We start from the raw sequence: 23,250 nt of genomic DNA on the forward strand, positions 1-23,250 counted from the left end.
AAATACAAGGCTCAACTCAACTAGCTTTATGCTATGTCTTTTAAACCTTTAAGAAATAAATAACTGTAATGCTTATTATTGTCAACTGAACATCTAGGAAACAAGTCTCCAGGCACACCTGTGAGGGACTGTCTAGGTTATGATTAGCCTCTGAGATTGTCTGTGAGGGAAGGCCCTGGCTATGTTCATTGATGTGAGAAGACCTGCCCATTGTGAGCAGCTCCATTCTTGGGCAAGTAATCCTGGGCTGTATAAAAGTGCACAAAAGTGAGCTGAGTACCAGCATGCATGAATTAACTTATGGTGCTCTGGTCTTGACTGTGGATATAACAATCAATAACTGTGAGTCAGATAAAACATCCCTTCTGTAAGCTGCTTTTATCAAGATATTCTTTCACAGCAACAGGCAAGTTAACTAGGACAATAATCCAATTCTATTTTAGGTTTTACAAAGATAGATTTACAAAGACTCATTCCAGGTCAATATAAAAGGCAAAATTAAGAGAGCACAGAAAGGCTGATCTGGACAATCTCTCTTATAAAAAAAATTGCAAAAATTACAAAGAAATTTAGCAAATTGCATATGTCACAAGTATGTGGGGCGGGCGCATGTATGTGTGTATTTGTGTGTGCATGCATGCATGCTCACTTGAACACAGGCATGCACTCACATTCAATTTATGTGCATATGGAGGCCAGAGGCCAATCTCTGATGTCATTCATCAGGAGTCATCTACCTCATTGGCTTTTTTCTTTTTTTAAGATAGGGTCCCTTGCTGAGATCTGGAATGTCTTGACTTGGTTCCTATTGTTGTTATGAGGCCATGACCAAAAGCAACTTGTGGAGGGAAGGGTTTATAGTCCCATAATATAGGGAACTCAAGGCAGGAGCTCCAGACAGGAACTTGGAGGCAGGAACTGAAGCAGAGGACATAGAGAAACTCTGATTCCTTCCTCATTCACATGGCTTGATCATTGGTTTCTTATACAACCCAGTACCACCTTACCCAGAAGTGTTGGCCCCTAAGTAGGTTGAGGCCTCCCTCATCAATCATTAATCAAGAAAATTCCCCCAGAGACCTGCCTATAAGCAATCTAATGGAGCTATTTTCTCAGTTGAGATTCTTCCCAAATAACCTTAGCTTGTGTCAAGTTCACACACACCAAGGGGGGAGAGAGAGAGAGAGGAAGAGAAAGAGAGAGAGATTGAGAGAGAGATTGAGAGACAGAGAGATTGAGAGAAAGAGAGTGAAAGAGAGAGAGATGGGACTTGCTGAATAGGCAGGGCTGGCTGGCTAATGGGTCCAAGAAATAAATCTGTTTCCACATTCCTGAGCTTGACCCATACCTAGATTTTATGTGGATGCTAGGGATCAAACTCAAGTCTCATGCTTCACAACAAACACTTTACTGACTGAGCTATCTTCCCCCAATCCTCATGGGGAAAAACAAACTCAATATGCTTACCACAATAATGAATGCAGGTGGGTTAATAAAGAGAAAACTGAATAATATGCCACACCTACAGTCTAAAGGAATATATGCCAATCATTTCATAGACGTAAACCTATTTGAATTCTAAAACAATCTCTATAAAATGAGAGCAGGAGCTTGAAATGAAATGTATCACACTTAGTTCCTGGCATAGAACATAAAACTAATAAAGAATTGGAGCAGGCTGACCTTTTCAGGATGTCGTTTGCCTGAGAAAGAGAAATGTGGATTCCCAATGATTTCACGGCAGCAATTATTTCTGAAGCATCTATCATTCCTTTAAAAAGTGAAAAATACAGAGTTAAACATCTGAAAATCTGACAACACAAAGTATACTTGGACTGCACCTGTTTTTGCTTTTAAAGTCTGTGTTTGGTGCATCTTTACTCCTAAATGCATAACTCAACACCTAAAAATTCCAAAAGATTGGCAGCAAGTTGACATTTGGTAGTAAAAGTCTCTTTTACTTAGTTATTTACCTAAGTAAACATTCATATTTCAGGACATAAGTATTCATGAATGCAATAGCTCATGACCCAGACATCACTTGGGAAATTAAATATCACAGGCACACTGCATCTAAATTCCAAATTCTAAATTTCAAACCACATCTAGCCCCAAGGACTACACATCATAACACATTTGACTATTATACCTATTTGAAAAGAACTGAAAAAATTAGTGCTGAAGACCTGCCTCAGGGGACAAGAATAAAGAACTATTTATGAAGTAAGCATTAAAAGATCCAACATCCTTATAGAACCAAGCTCTTTTAACAGAAACATGTACTGCATAAAATAACCCAAATAATGTGTATATATGTATGTATGTATATATACCTATATATACATACATACATATATATAACTAAATTCTATGTATATGACATATATAATTAAGTATATAAATACATGTGGGCATATTTATTCATATATAATTAAAATATTCCCTCTTATTGAGTATGCCTTAAGTTCAATAAGAGCTAGTTTTACCAAGCTATGTGACTATATCTATATATATATATGCATATATATATATGTGTGTATATATGCATATATGTATATATATACATATATATATATACACATATATCCTACTATGTAGCTCATTTTCACATTGGTGGATGTTGTGAAGGGAAAATGAAAATTTTCATATTCTCTTCAAACTCTAAAACACAAATATAAGATGTATCATTTTCCAAATCCAAAAGTGAAATCAGATTCAATTTTTTTCATTATATCTTTTTCTTAAGATTGCTATGTAAGTACATCATTTCTCCCTTCCTTTTCCTCCCTTCAACCCTTCCTATATACCCTCCCCACTCTCTCTCAAATACATGACCTCTTTTTAAATGTTGTGATATTTGTGTGTGTACACATATGTCTATATATATATGTATCCTTAAATATATTAATATAACCTGATTAGTCCACATAGTGTTACTTGTATGTATATGTTTTAAGGCTAACCATTTGTTCCTAGATAACCAATTGGCATGCCCTCCCCTAGGGAAGACTATCTAGTTCTCAGAATTCCTTAGTTGTGGCTGTACAGTGGTAGCACATGCCTTTAATCCCAGTACTTCAGAGGCATAGGCAGGTCAAGGCCAGCTTGATCTACATAGTGAGTTCCTGGACAGCCAGGACTGTTACACAGAGAAACTGTCTCAAAAAAAAAAAAAAATGTTTTTCCTTAGTTGCCTGACACTGTCTACAGTTGAAGTTTCATGAGCTTTCTTCCTTCCACTAATGTCTATAGGTGTCATCCTTGTTCAGGTCTTGTTTAGGCAGTCATGCTGGTGAGACTTCATGGGTGTAACTTTCTGCCCCCTCTTCAACAATGATCCCTGAACCTTAGGTGCAGGAGTTGTGCTGTAGGTGATATCAGTTGTAACTTGGCTCCACAGCTCTGTATTTTGATCAGTTGTGATCTTCTATAATGGTCTCCATCTGTTGCAAAGAAAAATTTCCTCGATGAGGAGTGAAGACTACATTTATCTATGGGTATAAGGACAAATGTTTATAATGTAGTTATGGATTATGCTGGTTTAGTAAGTGGCAGTTTGGAGGTTTTCCACCAAGATCCATGACTCCCTGGGCAGTTGGCTGCCTTTCCAATACCAGCCATAATTTCCCTCTTGTTGAGCAGGCCTTAATGCCAAGGTATGTGTGCTACTACTGCCAAGGTATGGGTGTCACTACTGTACCCTTAGGGTTATTGTGCCATGTTGGTCATCGTTGTGGTTCATAGGCATGTCCAAGTGCCACAGTGTGTATGTGGAGGACAAAAGACAACTTTCAAGAGTCAGTTCGCTTCTCCCACTATGGGATCAGGGATCAAACTCAGGTTGTCAGGTTTGCACAGCAAGCACCTTTCTCATGGAGCCATCTCACTGGCCTTGATAATTCTTGAATGTATGTATCATTCTTTATATGAACTTCATGTCACCTGTTAAAAAAATACACCAAAATCTACCATAAATTCAGCCATGCTTTTCATTTGTATAAGCCATTTATCAAAATCATGTATGAGAATGTATATGCATGAGATATTACTTAATCCATAAACTAAGATGCTTTTTCAGTCTCAAGTTTTCTTTATAAGAATCATGTCCCAAGCTCCAGACAGACAAGGCAGTTTACTTCAAATGACATGCTCTAATCCTTTCTTAACAAATTGCAAATACTATGCTCATCTGTTAATTTTTTAATTGATAATCTGCTATGTAAATCACCACATTCATTAGAGTTACTATTGCTGTGATGAAGCAAAATGATCAAAAAGCAACCTGGGAAGGAAAGGGTTTATTTCACCCACAGCTCCATGTAACAGTTCATCATCAAAAGTAGTAGTGCTTGAACTCAAGCAGAGCAGGAACCTGAAGCCAAGAGCTGATGCAGAGGCGACGGAGAGGTGCTGCTTCCTGGCTTGCTCTCCATGGATGGTTCCACCTGCTTTCTTATACAACCCAGGACCACTAGCCCAGGGAAGGCACCATAGGCACTCCCCCATCAATCACTTATTAATAAAATGTCCTACAGGCTTACCAACAGGTAGAATCTAGTCTCTATCCCTCTCCTAGCCTCAAGCTTTCATTGGCATGTACATGTAGAATTCAAGTCTGTCATTATTTGACAATCTTGGCATCACCACCATGACCATCTTTTATAAGAGTAGTATTCAATAACAGAATAAGACCCCATCCTAATACCTTAAACTGATTACACATACAAAGATCATGCTCTCAAATAAGGCCCCTTTCTGGTGTGCTGGAGGCTAAGATTTCAGCACATCTTTTTGGGACACAACTCAGCCCAAAAACAAGTGAAGTATTCTTTTTCTCACTGTCAAGTACCCTGGCCAAACTCTACACAAAGGGGGATTGCAACGACATGTGCAGTAACTGGAACTAAGCTAGCAACAAAGAGCAGGCAAAGCAATCAAAACAGCACCTCTGGGGGGTTGCTAGGGCCTGAGCTCTGCACTCTAGATGGTGGGCAGTATCCCTGACGATAACCGTACCTGCTACTTCAACTGGGGTACTAAGCCAGTGAAGCCAGTAGAAGGCAAAATGGTAACGCTTCCAAATTGGTATCTCTGAAGGTCTTTGAGGGGTTAATATGTAATATTCCAGCTTGACTTATCAAGACTTGTAGCATGATACTAATATATAAACTTGGGAATTTCTTCTTTACCTCAGGAGCACTTTCTCCTAACAAGGTTTAGTAACAGATGTATTAGTCAAGGTTCTCTAAAGGAACAAAACTGATTAAATGAACATATATTACAGAAGAGATTTGTTATATTGGTTTACACAATATGGGCTGGGTAGTCAGTCCAACAAAGGTTGTCTGTATGCTGGAGAGGCTGAAAACTTCACAGATGTTCAGTCCATGAGGCTGGATAGCTCATCAGTCTCATCCTAGACTGAAGGTCTAGAGGTTTCCTGGAGCCACTGGTCTTCAGTTTTGAAGACTGTCTTACTTTTTATATTGCTGCAATAAAACATAATGACTTGCTGCAATAAAACACCATGACTGCAGCAACTTACAAAATAAAATGTTCAATAACACTAACGGCTTCAGACAGAGTCCACAATGGTGGAGCAAAAGCATGATGGCAGGAACAGCTGAGAGCTCACATCTTGATCCACAAATAAGAGGCAGAAGCACACTGGGAAAGAAGCAAGTCTTCTGAAACCCCAAGCCTACCACCAGTGACACACAGGGTCACCCCTCCTTATGCTTGCCAAACACTCCACCAACTGGGGACCAAGTTTTTACACATATGTACTTATAGGGATTATTCTCATTCAAACCACCACAATGGCCAAAGAAGTTGGGTTCCAGTATCAGCAAAGGATGATAGTAGCAGTATCAACAAGAGTAGATAAATTCTTATACCTCAGACCTCTTTACACTTGAGATATTTATGAAGGGTGCTGCCTGCTCTGAGGGACTGTCTCTCCTGAAGACTTCTACCCATAGACCAAGTCAACCCACACCCCACATATCCATCCTCCACCCCCACAGTTAATCCTTGTACAAAGTACCCTCACAGACTTGCCCAGAGGCATATCTCTTAGTAGATTGCAAATTAATTCAAGTTGATAACCAAGATTAATCATCACAACAAGGATAATAGAAGCATATTTTCCTAAAGTCTTTTTAACTTCACTAATTATCTCAGGGTTTTCAGCTTCACAAATGATCATGGTGGTAACAGTCAAGAACAGGATAAAATTCCACAACACTAGAGTATATCTTTGGCCAGACAATGACCAGATCTAATTAACCAGACTATAACTAAGTCTGAAAACCCACATAAATAATGACTACACTACTATTTATAAATGAACGGAACTATCCTACATGTCCAACAATATGAAAATGATTAGGGGATTCACATACTGCTACCAGAGTTGTTAGGGTCACAGCCAGGCTAACAAGCTACAATGGGCCACCTGTCCTCAACAAGACAATTAAAAAACAAAATGAGGTTGGAGAGATGACTCGATTATTAAGAATGTGTACAGCTCTTTCAGGGGACCAAAATTTGCTTCCCAGGACCATGTCAGGCCATTCACAATTACCTCTAGCTCCAGGGAATATGAAACATCTGGTCCCATGGGCACCCGCACTCACGTGCACATTTCTGTGCACAGACACACTTAATTACACATACATGCACACATATATACACATTTAAAATTAATAAATTAGAAATAAGAAAATACAATGGTGAAAACTAGTGGCACACCACCCACAAGGTCCATCTTTACATGTTGTTCAGGTTTAAACAGAGAGCCAGAGGTGTGCAGAATGAAGCAGTCCTGGTCAAGGTCACCATGGTCCCAGCTCCAGCCTCTCCTTGACAGCAGAATGACAAATTGTCAGAACTGTGTGAATACTCTTTTCAGAAGAAAACCTCCCCTTCTGGTGGAACCAAAGAGCCAGACTTTTCCTTCTCCCAGCATAACATTCCTTAGGAAATTCCTGTCCTGGGATCTATTGTTTCCATAGCCTGATTGCCAAAGGAGTAGGAGCATAGTGTCTCTAGAATATCTTCATTCTTTCCAGGTCAGTCAGTCAGTCATACAACTGAAATATTACGTTTGCAAAAGAAATGAAAACTCAATATAACATTAAAAGAAACATGGGACACAAAACTATATATGGGACTGAGAGTTCATTTATAGAAAAAAGAAACCAAGAAGGAAACAAGTCTATAAGGATTGTGAAACTGATCAAAATGGAAAACTGGATCTCAAAATATCCGTGTTAACTGTCAACTTGACAGATCACCCTCTGGATATCCCTGGGGTATAATCTTGATTGTATTCATTGAGAAGGCTACCATTGCCCACTGTGGGTGGCACCATTCCCTAGATGGATCCTAAACTATATGTTAGAGGAAGCAAACTGGAATTCATTCATCTCTCTGTGGACCAGCAGCTTCATGCCCCGACACTCTGACTCCCACCAGGATGGACCTGAGCCAGAATAAACCTCCAGCTGCTTCAAGCCACTGCCATTTTCCCTGCCAGGATGGACTGTGCCCTTCAACTGTGAACCAGAATAAGCCTTTTCTACCTTCTGCTGCTTTTGTCAGTTTTCTTTTCTTTAACGGTTTCACATGTGTACATAATACATTTTAGTAATATTCCCACTCTACTATACCCTCTCTAAGGCCCCCTTCTCCCAAAGAAACCTTTTCTCTTCCTAAAAAAAAAAAAAAAAAAAAAAAAAAAATCCTGTGCTATTTCCATGTCCTTATCTGTGTGACCCACTGAGTCTAACCGGGGTCGTTTGTGAGACCATGAGCGGGAGGTCATTAACTGGTACATGGGCAACTTATCAGGAATTGCATGACTGAAAAAGTAACACCTCTCCCCCTAGTCACCATTTAGTGCTCAAAGTCCCTAAGGAGGGGTGGGGCCTCATGAGAAAAGGTGGACAGGGCCCAATCATATGCAGCTCTTATGCAGGTTACCACAGTGACTGTGAGTTCATGAGTGTAACAGCCATGTCATTCCACACGTCTCCCCACCCTCCAGCTTTTTTGCTCTTTCTGCTTCTCTCTCTCGCCATGTCCTTTGAGTACCGGAGGGAGTAACATAGGGGAACTATTTACAGCCAAGGATTCCACCATCCTTTACTCTTGGCAATTCAACCAGTTATGAGTCTGCAGTAACCACTGCCCATAAGATGCTTCTCTGACAAGGGCTGAGAGCAGCACTAATCTTTGGACATAAATGTGTGGCAAGCAGAATAACCAGGCATTGACTTAAAAAAAAAACATGGCCCCATGATCTCCCTGCCTCCCGCTCTTAAACAGGTTTATAGTACCAGACAAGATTTCTCTCTTTTGTAGCAGGCCTAAAATCCAATCAGGAAGCAGCTAGTTACCCCTATAACATTCATGAAACTATTGCACCATGGACATATCTCGTCTAGCCAGTCATTTGTGACCTTCAGCACTATGAAAGCTAGCCAGCAGGGGGCATTGTTCCCAGGTCAGTACCAGCATATTTCTCCATGTTCTATGAACACAGAGAATGGTGTCTTCAGCTATATTCTTACCATCCATTTCTGGTAGACAAGAGCAATGACAATAGTTTGGGGAGAGGAAGGGGTTTGGTGGCCTCCCTTGGTAAAAGTATTTTATCATAGCAATAAAAAAAGAAACAAAGAGCAGGATTATAAGCAATTTTTGTTTTCTTTCAGAAGTTTGTCTACATTACCTAAATTTCCTGAAACAAATATCATCAAGACTGTCAGTTTTTAGAGTGGTGTGTGTGTGTGTGTGTGTGTGTGTGTGTGTGTGTGTACATGGTATGGAGCATGTGTGCCAGAAAACACTTGTGAAGGTCTGAGGACAACTTTCAAGAGAGTCTCTCTCCTCGTACTTTTATGCTAGATCGCAGAAATTAACTCCAGTATTAAGTGCTTGCCAGGCAAATACTCTGACCCACTAAGCCATGTTGCCAGCTCATTAATGTCATTTTTTAAACTCTCATACCAAATTTTCCATTTATTTATTACAAAAAAAAAAAAAGAAGAAGAAGAAGGGCAGCCAGGCTGTAGTAGTTATGCCTTTAATCTCAGGCAGAGTCAGGTGGAGTGTTTTGAGTTTGAGGCCAGCCTGATCTTCAAAATGAGTTCCAGGACAGCCAGAACTGTTACACAGAGAAATCCTGTAAGGTGGGGGGGAGAGAAAGGGAGGGAAGGAGAGAGAAACAGAGAGAGAGAGAGAGAGAGAGAGAGAGAGAGGGAGAGAGGGAGGGAGGGAGGGAGGGAGAGAGAGAGACTATCCAATAAACAAAGCTATAAATTTAGAGAATATAAACTTCTGCAAAATTCATTTTATTCAAAACTTAAGATATCAGATGTGAGAGGTGTAATGGTGCATGCCTTTAATCCCAATATTCAGGAGGCAGAGACAGGTGGATTTCTGTCTACATCGTGAGTTCCAGGCCAGCCAGGGCTACACAGTGAAACTCTGTCTCAAAGAGTAAATTAAATTTTAAAAGAAGGGCTAAAGCAGTATTTCTCAACCTGTGAGTCATGACCCCTTTGGGGTTGAACTATTCTTTCACAGGGGTCACCTTAGAAAACATTACAATTCATAACAGTAGCAAAGTTACAGTTATGAAGTAGCAACAAAAATAAATTTATGCTGAGCAATGGTGTCACATGCCTTTAATCACAGTATTCCTCAGGAGGCAGAGGCAGGTGGATCTTTGTAAGTTCGAGGCCAGCCTGATCTACAGCTTGAGTTCCAGGACAGGCAAAACTACACTGAGATACCCTGTCTCAAAATAATAATAATAATAATAATAATAATAATAATAATAATAATAACAATAATTTTATGGTTGGGGTCACCACAACATGAAGGGCATGTAGGGCACACCTTTTATCTCAGCACTCAGGAAGCAGAAGCAGGGAGAGCTCTGTGAGTTCAAGGCCAGCTTGGTCTACATAGCAAGTTCCAGGCTAGCTAGGGCTACACAGTGAGATTTGCAACCTCAAGAATTTCCTACAAAAAAAAAGAAAAAACTCAAGTTGCTTTTGGTTATGTTGTTTTATCACAGCAATAGAAACCTAAAGACATCTATTATATTATTCTCAGTAGTATAAAAATTATTGCTAGATAATAAATTGGATCTGACATTAGGAGGAAAGTAAAATGCCTGGTAAAAATTATTCATTAGTACTAACACTTATTCACATCAAGCTAACTGTGGATAAAACATACACACACCATCATTATTTTTGTCCAGACTCTTAAATGCCAGTTTCATTTTCTTCTCATGGTCTTGAAGGTACTGCACAAATTCTTCAAAATCCAGTCCTGCATCAGCATTGGCATCTGCAGCATGAAGAATTGTCTACAAAAGAAGACACTCATTGCACAAATCATATGTAAAGTCACTATGCCATGCTAATTTTAGCACATTTACTATTTATGGTTTTTATAAGTGCCCATTACCTAACTTAGTCATTAGTGCAAGCCTAAACACATTAAGTGATTCGATTTTTTTAATTCATGCAGTATTGAAGTTAACAGTCATCATGTCATCTCAAATAAATATGAATTTTATTAATAAGTATTTACCTCAGATACACACACCTCAAAGGCTTAAGGATACTAAGGTTTTTAGCCTTTGCCATGAGAGACCAAAAAGAAAAATCTGTCTACTAAATGGGATAAACATGAAATTCTATATGTTTCCCAGATCAATGGTTTGAGACCTAGTCTTGTGAAGTAAGCATGTATATTCAAGTCTCACTAAGTTAAGCTTTTTAAAATAAAGTTAACATTATAGGGCTTGAGAGATGGCTCAGCAGTTAAGAACACTTGCTACTCTTCCAGGGGACCAGGGTTCAACTCCCAGCACCCACATGGAAGCTTTCAACCAACTGCAACTCCAGTTCCAAGGGATCTAGCACTCTCTCTGTACTCTTCAGGCACCAGACACAAACACAGTACAGTTATGTGAATGCACACAAAACACACATAAATATAAATATTTAAAATAACATGTAAAAAATACATTGTATATTGCCAAAGACTCGTAGCTCACTGACCATATTATTCATCTTTGTACCATCAATATCTAGCATAAAGTAGAAAATATGAACACCTTTAATAGATTAGCTAACTCATACTTAGTATTTATTGAGTTTGAAAATAAATGCTATGTGTTAAAAAAAAAAAAGTAGATCACACTGCAGAGCACACACTGAACACTGCACAGACCATACACTGCACACCACATACTACCCATCATACACTGCACAGCATACACTCTGCACTGCACAGACCACACACTGCACACCACATAATACCCACCACACACTGCACAGCATACACTCAGCACTGCACAGACCATACACTACACACCACATAATACCCACCCCACACTGCACAGCATACACTCAGCACTGCACAGACCGCACACTGCACACCACATAATACCCGTTACACACTGCACATCATATACTGAACACTGCACAGACCATACACTACAGACCACATAATACCCACCACACACTGCACAGCATACACTCAACACTGCATACACTGCACGCTACACACCACATACTACCCACCACACACTGCACAGCATATACTCAACACTGCATACACTGCACACTACACACCACATAATACCCATCACACACTGCACAGCATACACTCAGCACTGCCGCACAATGCACACCGCACACACTCACACTGGACATACCATACATTGCATACTGTGTACTGCATATCACACACAACACTCTGCTGGAAATAAAAAGACAAAAAGTTACAGTCTCCAGTATGCAGCAAATTTTAGACTACTAAAGATGACTCTCATAACCAAAGGCAATACGTTAGGTAAAATAATGCAAGAAATTCAAGGTACAATAAGCTTTGAGATATTAAATAAAGGGAAAATGCTGAAAGTCTCCAGAGAGCCTTCATAAAGGAAGACTGCTTGAGCTGAGATTCACAATGAAAAACACTTACTAAACAGATAAACAGGAGTGAACATTTCTATAGTATGTGAAATAACTGCATGGAGATAGAACAGATGTTAGTTATAAAAATACAGTAATTCTAATAGTGATAATAACAATCAAAATATATTGACCATTTAATCCTAAGGAAGATATGGACATAACTTCATTTCATCTCTATCTGATTTGCTAAATACAAAAATGAGTGGAAGAAAAGATAAAGAAGGAAGAAATAATACAAAAATTATCTCAAATTAATGGTTCAGGTTGGTGTTTTCCAATAAGCAGGACATATATGGTACTCACATGATGTCTTAGGATTTCTACTGTTGTGAAGAGACAACATGACCATGGGAACTCTTAAAAAGGAAAAACATTTAATTGGGTGGCTTACATTTTTAGAGTTTAGTCCATTGTCAGCATGGTGCAACATTGAGGCATGCAGGCAGACATGGTTTTGGGGAAGGAGCTTTGAATTCTACATCTTGAACCAAAGGCAACAAGACACTGAATGTAGCTTGAGCAGAGGAAATCTCAAACCCCATCTCCACAGTGACACACTTCCTCCAACAAGGCCACACACAACTACTCCAACAAAGCCATGCCTCCTAATAGTGCCAGTCCTTTTGGGAGCCATTTCTTTTCAAACCAGCTAACACATGAAAACAATATTAAATCACTGCTTGAGAAAATCAGTCTTTGTAGCAAGCATAGCAAGAGATTCCACAGGGCCCTTGTATCTGGCTTGAATTCTGGAATGACAGTACCTAGGCTTTGCAACTACCTTTTGTTTAAAGTTGGTGACTGTTAACCTTTTGTTTAAAGTCAGTGAGTCTTCTCTGAGTTCTTCCTGAATGGACCTGGCAAACCAGGAGGTCTCCTGGCTGAGAATTACTTAGGCAAATGGTTCCTTCAAACAACTCCAGATAAGAGGTTTTGGTATGTGGAAATTGACTTGTTAAACAAATGATTTGTGTAACAATAAAAGGAGGCTTTTGCAAAGTTGCAAATTTCAGTCCATTAGAAGCTCTCCTGCAGAGAGCCTAAAATTTATCTTGGAGTGACTCTTCTTCAACAGACCCAAGCAAAACACTGGTGTTCAAATATCATCACACTTGACTATACACATCATGGGAAATGTCGACATTGTTCTAACACACCTCAAAACTTACCAACTTCTTAAAGAAAAACACACCAGAGTAGAAGTCTCAACTTCAACATTTTAAAATATAACTTTTAAAATGTACATTTTATGTTTATTTATGATCTACTAATTTTCTGCCTATGGTAGAAATACAAAGTTTTACTTTGAAAATAAACCTTTAAGAGTAATATCTACAATATCACTGAAGACAAAGTCTTAGGCTCCTCTCTACCATATGCACATAGACCAGAAAATTTAACTGTCAACCATACACACACCAGAACACATACCAGAAATCTTCCAAGATTTAGAAGCAAGCCTAAAACACCTGCATAATTGGCAGAAGTGAATATTAAGAACAAGAACAACAGTCTCATTTCAAGCATGACCCCAATTCACTGAAGTCAGTGTAAGGACAGATCGAATCTCTTCATGGTCATGCTCCTACGAGACAAAAGACAACCAGAGGCAGCCGCTCAGCTTCCCTAGCATTCCAACATAGGTGCTAGGAGGTCCATCCAATTCTTATTACACATGGGCCACTGGGAGGAGCAATATGGTTGACTACTTGCAGTCAGACAGAAACCAAAAACAGGGCAAGTGGGTCAAAGAGTATAGAAACTAGTACATAAATCTTGATGCTTTCTCTTTGTTCCTGGCAGATTAGATAGCCAATCAGAAACATTAGTCAATTTCATGGGCACTTTTAAAACTGCACTGGCTGCCGTCAGAAACACAATATGAAGTTTAACCTAATTTGACTCAACAAAGATGCTAGTTTATACACACAACCACAGGAACACTCCAACAATAATTACCCAGACAAGGAATGCTCAACTCCATCCATTACAAAGAATCATGGAGACTAGAATTGCTGAACCCAGAAAGTCAAGGAGTTGTTCCACTCATGCAAAATGCCTGCCCAATGACACCAGACAAGAAGAGCCCAACATACATGTATTTTGGAGAAGCACAGTGACTCAATTTCCCTGACCTAACATATCATACAAATACTAAACCAAAAGCTCAAACCTATAGCTCCAGTTTCACAAAGAAGCAATACTCAATGGTACATTTCTAAGAAACACAGTCTGTGGTGGGTTGATTAAAAATAACCTGCATAGGTCCATAGGAAGTGGAACTTTTAGGAGGTGTGGCTGTTGGAGGAAGCAAGTTTCAGTCACTTCCTGCTGCCTGTCAGTCTGGATGTAGAACTCTCAGCTAATTCTCAAGCACTATGTCTGCCTGCACACCGCCATGCTTTCCACTATGATGATAACTGACTAAACCTCTAAACTGTAAGCCAGCCCCAATTAAATGTTTCCTATGAGTTGTGGTCATGGTGTCTCTTCATAGCAATAAAACCCTAACTATGACAGAAGTTGGTACCAGGAGTGGGCTATGGCTATGATACGCTTGGTCATACTTAAGTTTGGAGGAATGTAGACTTTGGGACTTCAAATTCAAATTAGAAAAACAGCTAAATGCTTTAAGTGAAGTTTAATGAGCCACCCTAGTAGGAACATGGACAACAGTGATGCTGCGGGTGATTTGAACTGTGGGAGACTCACTCAACAGGTTTCAGAGGAAAAGAATTTTAGTATATTGCCTAGAGATCATTCTTTTGATATTTTGGTAAAGAATGTTACTGCATTTTGCCTTTGTCTGAAGAGTCTGTCTGTGGCTAAATTTGAGAGTTTTGGATTAATTCCATTGGCAGAGGAAATCTCAAAACAGCCAAGTATAGACGCTGTCATGTGTTTATTAGTGTTCATACTTATAAAGATTTGTAATGAAAAGGAGAAAGTGGAGCAGGGCAAATTACAAAATGTAATCTTTGAGGAGAAAAAGAGCACCAGAAAGTGGAATGGAGCTAAGTCCCGTGTTCAAGGAGATAAACGGATTAGAGAAATAGAATACCTCAAGGTAAGATCCGACCCAGGGTAAGATCCAACAAGTTTAGAGGCAGGTGTGGTGGTACATGACTTTAATCCCAGCATTGGGAAGGTAGATCTCTGAATTTGAGGCCAGCCTGTTCTAGAGATACAGTTTCGGAACAGCCAACCTTAGGCAGTGAAGGACACAAAGCCAGTGAAGTTGTAACTCAACAAGGGGGCCATGATCCAGTCCCAGCAAGCAACAGAACTTGGCAGCTTTGGCCTTAGTTAAGGACAGAAAAAAGGGGGTATGGAATTTGCCCCTAAGGAAAGCCTCTGAGTCCAGACATGTCTCAGGGGTTTCCCTGAATGGAAGCCTAGTAGAGAGGCCACTCCATGAAGCTATAAAGTTGAAGCCTGGATTGTCTTGGAGAACTCAAGGTGTTAGAGATGCCAGAGTCGTGGGATACCTGTCAAGGAAAGCTGCTAAAAGGAGTGGAACCATCCCAAGAGAAAGAAGTGTGCTGCAGTCAACAATACTGATTGGAGTTGGAGATCTGAAGAGAGTTTGACATCAGACATGAAGATGCAGAGTTTGAAGTTTATCAACTGCTCTCTGGTCCTCTTTGGTCCAGTATTTCCTCACTATGCCCCCTTCCCTATGTTTTGGAAAGGTAATATATATCCTGTGTCATTATATGTTGGAAGTGTATAATCTGCTTTTTTTTATTTTGATTTTACAGGGGATTCCGGTAAAAAATTGCATGAATTTCAGAAAAGACTTTGAACTCTGGACTTTTAAACACAGTTGAGACTGTGATAGACTGTGGGGACTTTTGAAGTTGTACTAAATGAATTTTGCCCTATGATATTGCTACAAGTTCGTGGATGCTAGGGAGTTAAATGTGGTAGTTTGAATGTAATTGGCCCCCGTAATCTCACAGGGAGTGGCATTATTATGAGATGTGACTTTTGGGAGTGGCTATGGCCTGATTGTCTCAATCAACTTCCTGTGGCCTGTATATTAAGATGTAGCCGGTACCAAGTCTGCCTGGATACTGCCATGCTCCCCACCATGATGATAATGGACTGAACTTCTAAAACTGTAAGTGAGCCACCCCAATTAAATGTTTTCCTTTATAAAAGTTGCCATGGTCATGGTGTCTCTTCACAGCAATAAAACCCTAAGACACTGTCTCTGATCTCACCTGTCCCACAAGTGACTCATCCTAAATCTGGAACCCAGTATAAGAATTTGTCTAACTGTAGTCAAATTTCTCTTCTGAACAATATGTGCTATGAGGCAATCAGACCACAAGCCACTTATAAATCTAACAAGATGCACTACCCAGCATATGAGCAAAGTCAGTAGCTCAGCCAAATAGCAAAGACCATGCAATAAGCTCTACTTATCCAATTATCACTTAGCCCTTCCAGAAGCATAGATAAGTAAACAGTGGATGTAAGTAATAACAAAATAAATATACAGGCCAAAGAAATGGACTGCTTCCTCAAACGCATAAACAATACAAATACAAGAAATTAAGGATTATGAAGAATCATGCATCCGGGGTTCATTCTACAGGCCTAGCAGCAAGCAGCAAACCACACAGTACTAGTCTAGTGTAAGGACCAAGTGTCCAGCTCCCAGCCCCTACCCAGGGTTCCTGAGAGAAAAACTTCCCAGGAGCCGGAGTTGAGGATATAAAAGATTTCTATGATAACTTCATACACAGGGCCCATGCCCTTCGTTCTATATGATCTGTATTATTCTGGTGTTACAAATTCCATATATATCCATTCATTAACAGCTTGTTAGTAGTAGTAGTAATAATAATAATAATAATAATAATAATAATAATAATAATAAAAACTACAAGGCAAATCTCAGGGGCCAGCGTTCTTTGTCATGAGTCACATGTGGCAAAGACTTGGTCAGCTTAATTGGTGACTAACAACAACTGCAGGTTGTAAAAGTTCCAGTTACCTCTTAAAGGTACACTACAGGTTACAAAGGGAGGAAACTAAACCACTGAGTGATCTAAGGGAAAAAGCAAAGAATATGTACATTATGTTACATTTCTTAAGTGTGATTAATACTATCTGGACATGGTTAGTCAGTTAACAGCCTTTTTTGTCACCTGAATCTCAGGACCTAAACAAAAATAGTCTACTGAGCCTAAAATCTGTGTCCAAAGCTGGTATAGAGTGTTAATTGCTATTTTGAATCAGATCAGGGAGGTAATGGGGAAGGAAGCTTAGGGTGCATAGATGCTATTGATCCCTTGAAGGTCTGCAATATAGCAAGAACCTTATTGTCATAAATCTCTGAAGGACTTAGATCTAACATGGACAGACATCTGCAATTGTGCTCTGTGAAAGTTCCTCCTGTGATCTCTCCACAAGGGTGTTCCCTCTGGCCAATTTGCCCTGTCAGTTGGGCTATTGATAGAGAATAGGCTTCAAAGTTTCTTACCATAAAATGGGACAAGGACTAGACTATGCGAGCTTGTTTTATGAGCCAGAAAATACAATGTAGGAAGAAGTTATACTACTAACAGTACCCAGAAACTGAGGAATACATTGCTAGCATTTGTAGGACAAGTCCCAAGCTGTTGGAAAGAGAGACCACAGGATACACAAGAGACTCACAGACAGAAGAAGCCAGTTATTTATAGACAGTATTTTTCATAAGCCTTGCATATGAACTTAACCCCCATCAGATATGAATTTCTCTGGTGGGTAGCCTTTAAATGCCAGCTGTCATCACTGCATATCTTTGCAGACTCCCATTAGTCTGGGGTCTCTATTCTGTTCCCCTCTGGACTCTATGATTCCTATACAGTCTCAGGTCCAAAGCTACTGAGTCTGCAACTATCCCAGCAGGTGAAATTATCCTGAAATGCACTATTATAGTGAGATATTGTAAGCTAATGCCTTCCCCGGACATTTAGGAATTACCAAGTAGAAGACATAACAGCTTTTAAGTTAAAGATCACATGAAGGATTCAATTTCCCTGACATGATGCAACTTTCTTGGTGAAGAGCTCTTAGCTTAATTTCAGATTACTGAGTGAGAAGAGAAACAGGCCAGCATATTCTGACATGCTTGCAGACTTGGGAATACTCCTCACAGCAGACTCAAGGGCTAGGGTACAGAAGACTAAGTGTTTAGAAGCTGATATTATGGTGCCAAGACACTGAAACTGAAAATTGGCCAATCTGCAACTGCTTACTTGGTTTCAGCTCTGCAGAACCAGGTCTTATAAAAGCAGCTCTTTCGATAGATAAATAGCTGAAGAATTTAATTTTATCTTTATCTCTCACCCTGAAAAAATTGCAATTCCAAATCAATCAAAGCTCTCAATGTTAGATGTGAAACTTCTAGAGGACAGAGCAGTGAGTACACTTGAGGCTAAAGTACTTTTTGAATAGGACCACTCAAGAAGGAAATAGGGCCAATGATCAACAAACGGGTCTTTGTGAAACTAAAAGGCTTCTGTGCTGCAAACCATTAGTCAACTACAAAGGCAGCCTATAGAACAGAAAAAAAAAAATCATAGCCAGCTATACATCTGATAGAAGATTAGTGTCTAGAATATACAAAGAACTCAAGAAACCAAACAAAAAACAAGCCCATTTAAAAATAAACTAATGAACTGAACAGAATTCTCAAAAGAAGAAAGTCATGTGGCTAAGAAATCATTAGTGTTAAACATCTTTATCAAGTAAATGGAAATTAAAATTACATTGAGATTTCATTGTAGCCCAGTCAAAATGGCTATCATCAAGAAAGCAAGTAACAATAGCTGGTGACATTGAGTGGAATGGAGATTCTCATTTGTTATTGGTGAGACTGGAAACTAAAGCAATCAAGATGGAAATCAGGATCCGGGAAGAATCCTCAAAAAAGCTATAAAAATCACTCAAAGGACTTTATATCCTACCAGAGAAATAATTGTTTGGCCATGTTCACCACTTCTCTGTTCAAAATAATTACAAAATGAAAACAACCTAGATATCCATCAACTAATGAATGGATAATGAAAATGTAGACCATATATACAGTTGAATTTTATTCAGCCATTAAAAATTAATAAAACCAACTCATGAACTTTGCAGGTAAATGGGTGGATGGAAGAAGGAGGAGGAGGAGAAGATGACTTTGTTAATCCAGACCCAAAAAGATCATTCTCTTTCACATGTGGATTACAGCAGCAAATCTTCAGATTCCTGTGGTTAACTTGGAATAACTGTGGACCAGGAGACTAAACAGGGGACTCCTGGGGTAGTGGCCATTCTAGAAAAGGAAGACAGTCCTAGTTTATGAAAGACACTGATAAAATGTTAACATGTTGAGTCGCCTTAGATTCGTGTACTGCCAAGTCAGAAAGACACCAGCTCTGGGATATACATTGTTCCTGAGGCAATCTCCCTAGGCTGAAAGCCTCCTGAGAAAACCAGGTTTGCTTCGGACAAAGGTTAACACAGCCCTAACCCTTCTGGACAAGAAATGTTCAGGACCTCAGAATCTCCTTCAAATGCCGGGGTGGTTTTGTCACTACAGCTAATGACTATTTTGAGAACTTTAACATGTTTCGCTGGGGCTGTGTTATTATTATTCTGCATGAAGAACCCCACAAAAGGGAATTCCACTCCTACTCCACAAGCTCAGGAAAGATCTGGAAAATTCTGAAATGAGCAGGGCAGCAGCTTGGCTCCGCTCAGTGCAGCAACATCTTTCCAACATTCCCAGTGCCACATTCTCTCTCTTGGTGGCTCACCTTCTCGGAGTCGTTACCAAACGAGGAATTCCAGTTTCTCAGCCCATCCCTGAGCTCCCCGATGTCCACCACACCGTCCCCATTGCGGTCCAGGTCTTCGAAGAGGATCTCATAGGCTAAGCGGTCATAGTCACTCTGGCAGGCTGCGGTGGGCAGCACGAAGCCACGCAGCCAGCGCAGCATGGCCCCGCGGCGGCCGCCACGATCCTCGGGGCACCTGTGTAGCCTCCGGCGTCAGAGAGCTGCAGCGGTGTGCGGGCAGCAACCGCCTGAGCGCCACGGTTCTTCCCCGGAACCTTAAGAACCAGGGGGCGCTGCGGGCTGGGAACCTGGACCCCAGGAGCCACGCGCCACACCCCCCTCACCGGAAGTTGGTGCTAGGGGGCGCCTGAGACTGTGACTACGGGCACCTAAAGCTGCCATCGTGGAAAGAGGTTGTGAGTGTGAAGTCTTGCGAAGTGCTGCTAAGGGCAGCACGAAAGCGCCGCTAGGCCTTCAGAATCTGCTCATGCATGATTTCCAAGGGAAAAAAAAAAGCTGGAAGTTTCCCCTCTGTGGAAACTTTACGGTGAAACTGACTGGGAACCGTTCAAAATAACCATTATCTGCTGTATCATAGCTGCTGCCTGGCCCTGGGAACCATGACTGAATTTGTGGTAATCCATTCACTATTTACTGTTTCTCACACCCAGGAACTGAGTGAAGTGGCTGTGCCTCATGGCATGGGGTGGAGTGGGATGGGGGAGGGGGTGTAAGTGGGACTTTTTCCTTTGGTATCCAGTGCCCTAAAACTACCCTTTACTCCAAGGAAGACCAGTAGGTAGGCATCTGGACTGCATGGAAACACACCCTACCTGGTCCAAAGAAGGAAAAGAAGGGTCTGTCATACCTGTCTCTGCTGCTGTCTCTGAGAAATGATTTCCTATTGACCCATTTCCTGTTCCTCGTTTCTCACTTCCTTCTGAAGAAACCACCACGACCTGTCTTACAACTACCACATCACAAAACTCAATTGATACTTTAAAGGCTTTGATTCATTTACCCAGGGCTTGTGTTCACAGTGCTGGCCATACTCTTCATCCTGAAACATCTCCTTTGTCTTCTGGGACACTACAATCTTCTGCCCTCCTCTTCTTTTTTCCTACAGCTGATAAACACCTTCAGCAAACTAGCAGGATACAAGATAAACTCAAAAAAATCAGTAGCCCTACTTTTTTCAGACGACAAAGAGGCTGAGAAAGAAATAAGAGAAACATCACCCTTTACAATAGCCACAAACAACATAAAGTATCTTGGAGTAATGCTTACCAAACAAGTGAAAGACTGATAAAATAAGAACTTTGTAGCTCTAAAGAAAGAAATTAAAGAAGATACCAGAAAATGGAAAGATCTCCCATATTCTTGGATAGGTAGGATAAATATAGTAAAAATGGCAATCTTGCCAAAAGCAATCTACAGATCAGTATGACGGTTCCTCAGGAAAATGGGAATTAATTTACCACAGGAGCCTGCAATCCCCCTCTTAGGTATATAGTTTTACTGTATTCGAGTTAAACCCTTTCATTTTTATTTTGACAAAAAAGGAGAAATTTTGCAGGATATTTGATCACACTGTGAAACTCTGGGGCTGCATTAATAAAATTAACCTTGGATCTAGGGGCAGAGCCAGTTGACAATTAGCCACAGAGAGTATAGAGGACCCATGAAGAAAGATATGGAGATGTACAGGAAGGAGTAAGGATGGAATTAGAGATTTGCAGGCCTTTTTGGTTCAGGATCAGTGGAGAGATGCAATCTTGTTGGGTCACTGTCCTAAAGGCGTGGTCAGATAATTGCTTCTTGACTTCTCTGAGCCAGCAGTTTTCACCCAAACATTTGACTTTAAAATCTTTACTGGCAAATATATCAGCTTAGATAAAACAACAACACAGCTGCTGTTATTTTTATTAAAAGAAACTGAAAAACAATTTCAGAGAAAATAAGAAAGTTTACTATTAAAGAAACCATGTGACAGTAGTGGCATATCACTTTAATCCCAGTACTAAGTGGAGGAGTAAAGGCATGTGGATCTCTGTGAGTTCAAGGCCAGCCTGGTCTACAAAGTAAGTTCCAGGACAGCCAGGGCTACACAGAGAAACACTGTCTGGGTGGGTGGGGGCTATTATCTTCTGCATGCATGCTGTAGTTGTTCAGCTTGGTGTTTTTATGGGACTCCTAACAGTGGGAGAGAGGGTGTCTCTTGACTCTTGCCTGTTTGGGGAGTCTATTGTGGATAAATAACAATCTGGGGAAACGAATAGGCTGATGGATGTTTAGTCAGGAAACAGATGACTGCAAGCAGGTTCCTGTCCCAAGGATGCCTCTGGATGTTCTCTGTCTCCAACCAGGAAGCAAGAGCAAGCCTTCTGGGGCCTCCGACCCCAGACCTAGTTCTCCCAGGTCACCTCCACACCTTTCTCCACCCCAATGGGCATGGTTACTGCAACAGGTGAGGGTGGGGTGAATATCTCACTACAGGACTCTTTTCCTCATACTGGGTCACCTTGTCCTGCCTTGATATGAGGAATTTTGCCTAGTTTTATTGTAACTTGTTATGCCTGTTCTTTTCTGAAGGGAAATGAGGAGGAGTGGAGGAAAAAGGAAGTGAAGTGGCAGACTGGGAGGAGTGGAGATAGGGAGACTGTATCCAGATGTGTTTATGAAATAAGAATAAATAAAAAAACAAGTAAAAAAATAAATAAAAAGAAACCATGATGAGAAGTTTCTTCTAGGATGAGAGAGCTGTAGAAAATGCCGAATGCTAATGAAAACCCAAGTAAAATAGAAAGTGAGAACTGGGCATACTGTCTGTGGATCAGCATTTTCTGTGAAGTGAAGGAGCAGAAATCAGTTGTGTAGAGTCGCAGACTAGTAGACCTTTAGTAATACGGTTCATAAAAGTAAATTGCAGAAGACATAAAGGATGGAAGGATGAAGCTTTAAAACTTTCTGGAAAAAAATCTAGATTACCTTTGTGGTCTTACTTTTTTAAAGCAGAAGACATAAAATATGATTTGATGAAGTTGATAGCATCTGTGCAATAAAATAAGTCATTATAAAAATGGAGATATGTCTTGGTTGATAGCGTACATACCTGGCATGTACAAAGCCCTGGGTTCAATTCAGCACCCTACAAACTGGTTGTGATGGGCAAAAGGACCAGTAATTCAAGGTCATCCTCAACTACAAAAAGAGTTGCAGCCTAGCCTGGGCTACATGAAACAATAACGACCATGAGATGATGATGATGATAAAAGCCACAAACATAACTAAAATTACTATAGGCCTTGCAAATAACAAAATGATAGTATTCAGAAAGTGGCAGAAGCCATGCTGTCACCCATGGGCACTGTACATAGGTGTGTTGCAAATGGAGCTCCTTTAATGGCAAGGCCCTTCGG

General features: G+C 40.3%; 1 protein-coding gene across 1 annotated transcript in view; it reads right to left on the reverse strand.

Annotated features, from left to right (window-relative positions):
- Positions 1-20,004, reverse strand: part of LOC127216837 (calcium-binding mitochondrial carrier protein SCaMC-1) — a 46,598-nt gene extending 26,594 nt beyond the window's left edge. Inside the window, exons 1-3 of the mRNA XM_051177696.1 lie at positions 19,811-20,004; positions 10,261-10,387; positions 1,684-1,771 (exon numbers count right to left, since the gene is read on the reverse strand). Of these exons, the coding sequence (XP_051033653.1) occupies positions 1,684-1,771; positions 10,261-10,387; positions 19,811-19,993 (398 nt within the window). The 5' untranslated portion in view covers positions 19,994-20,004. The remainder of the gene's footprint in view (positions 1-1,683; positions 1,772-10,260; positions 10,388-19,810) is intronic.
- Between the last annotated feature and the right edge of the window lie 3,246 nt (positions 20,005-23,250).

The sequence above is a fragment of the Phodopus roborovskii genome, unplaced genomic scaffold, assembly GCF_943737965.1.
Source record: "Phodopus roborovskii unplaced genomic scaffold, PHOROB, whole genome shotgun sequence".
Classification (NCBI taxonomy): domain Eukaryota; kingdom Metazoa; phylum Chordata; class Mammalia; order Rodentia; family Cricetidae; genus Phodopus; species Phodopus roborovskii.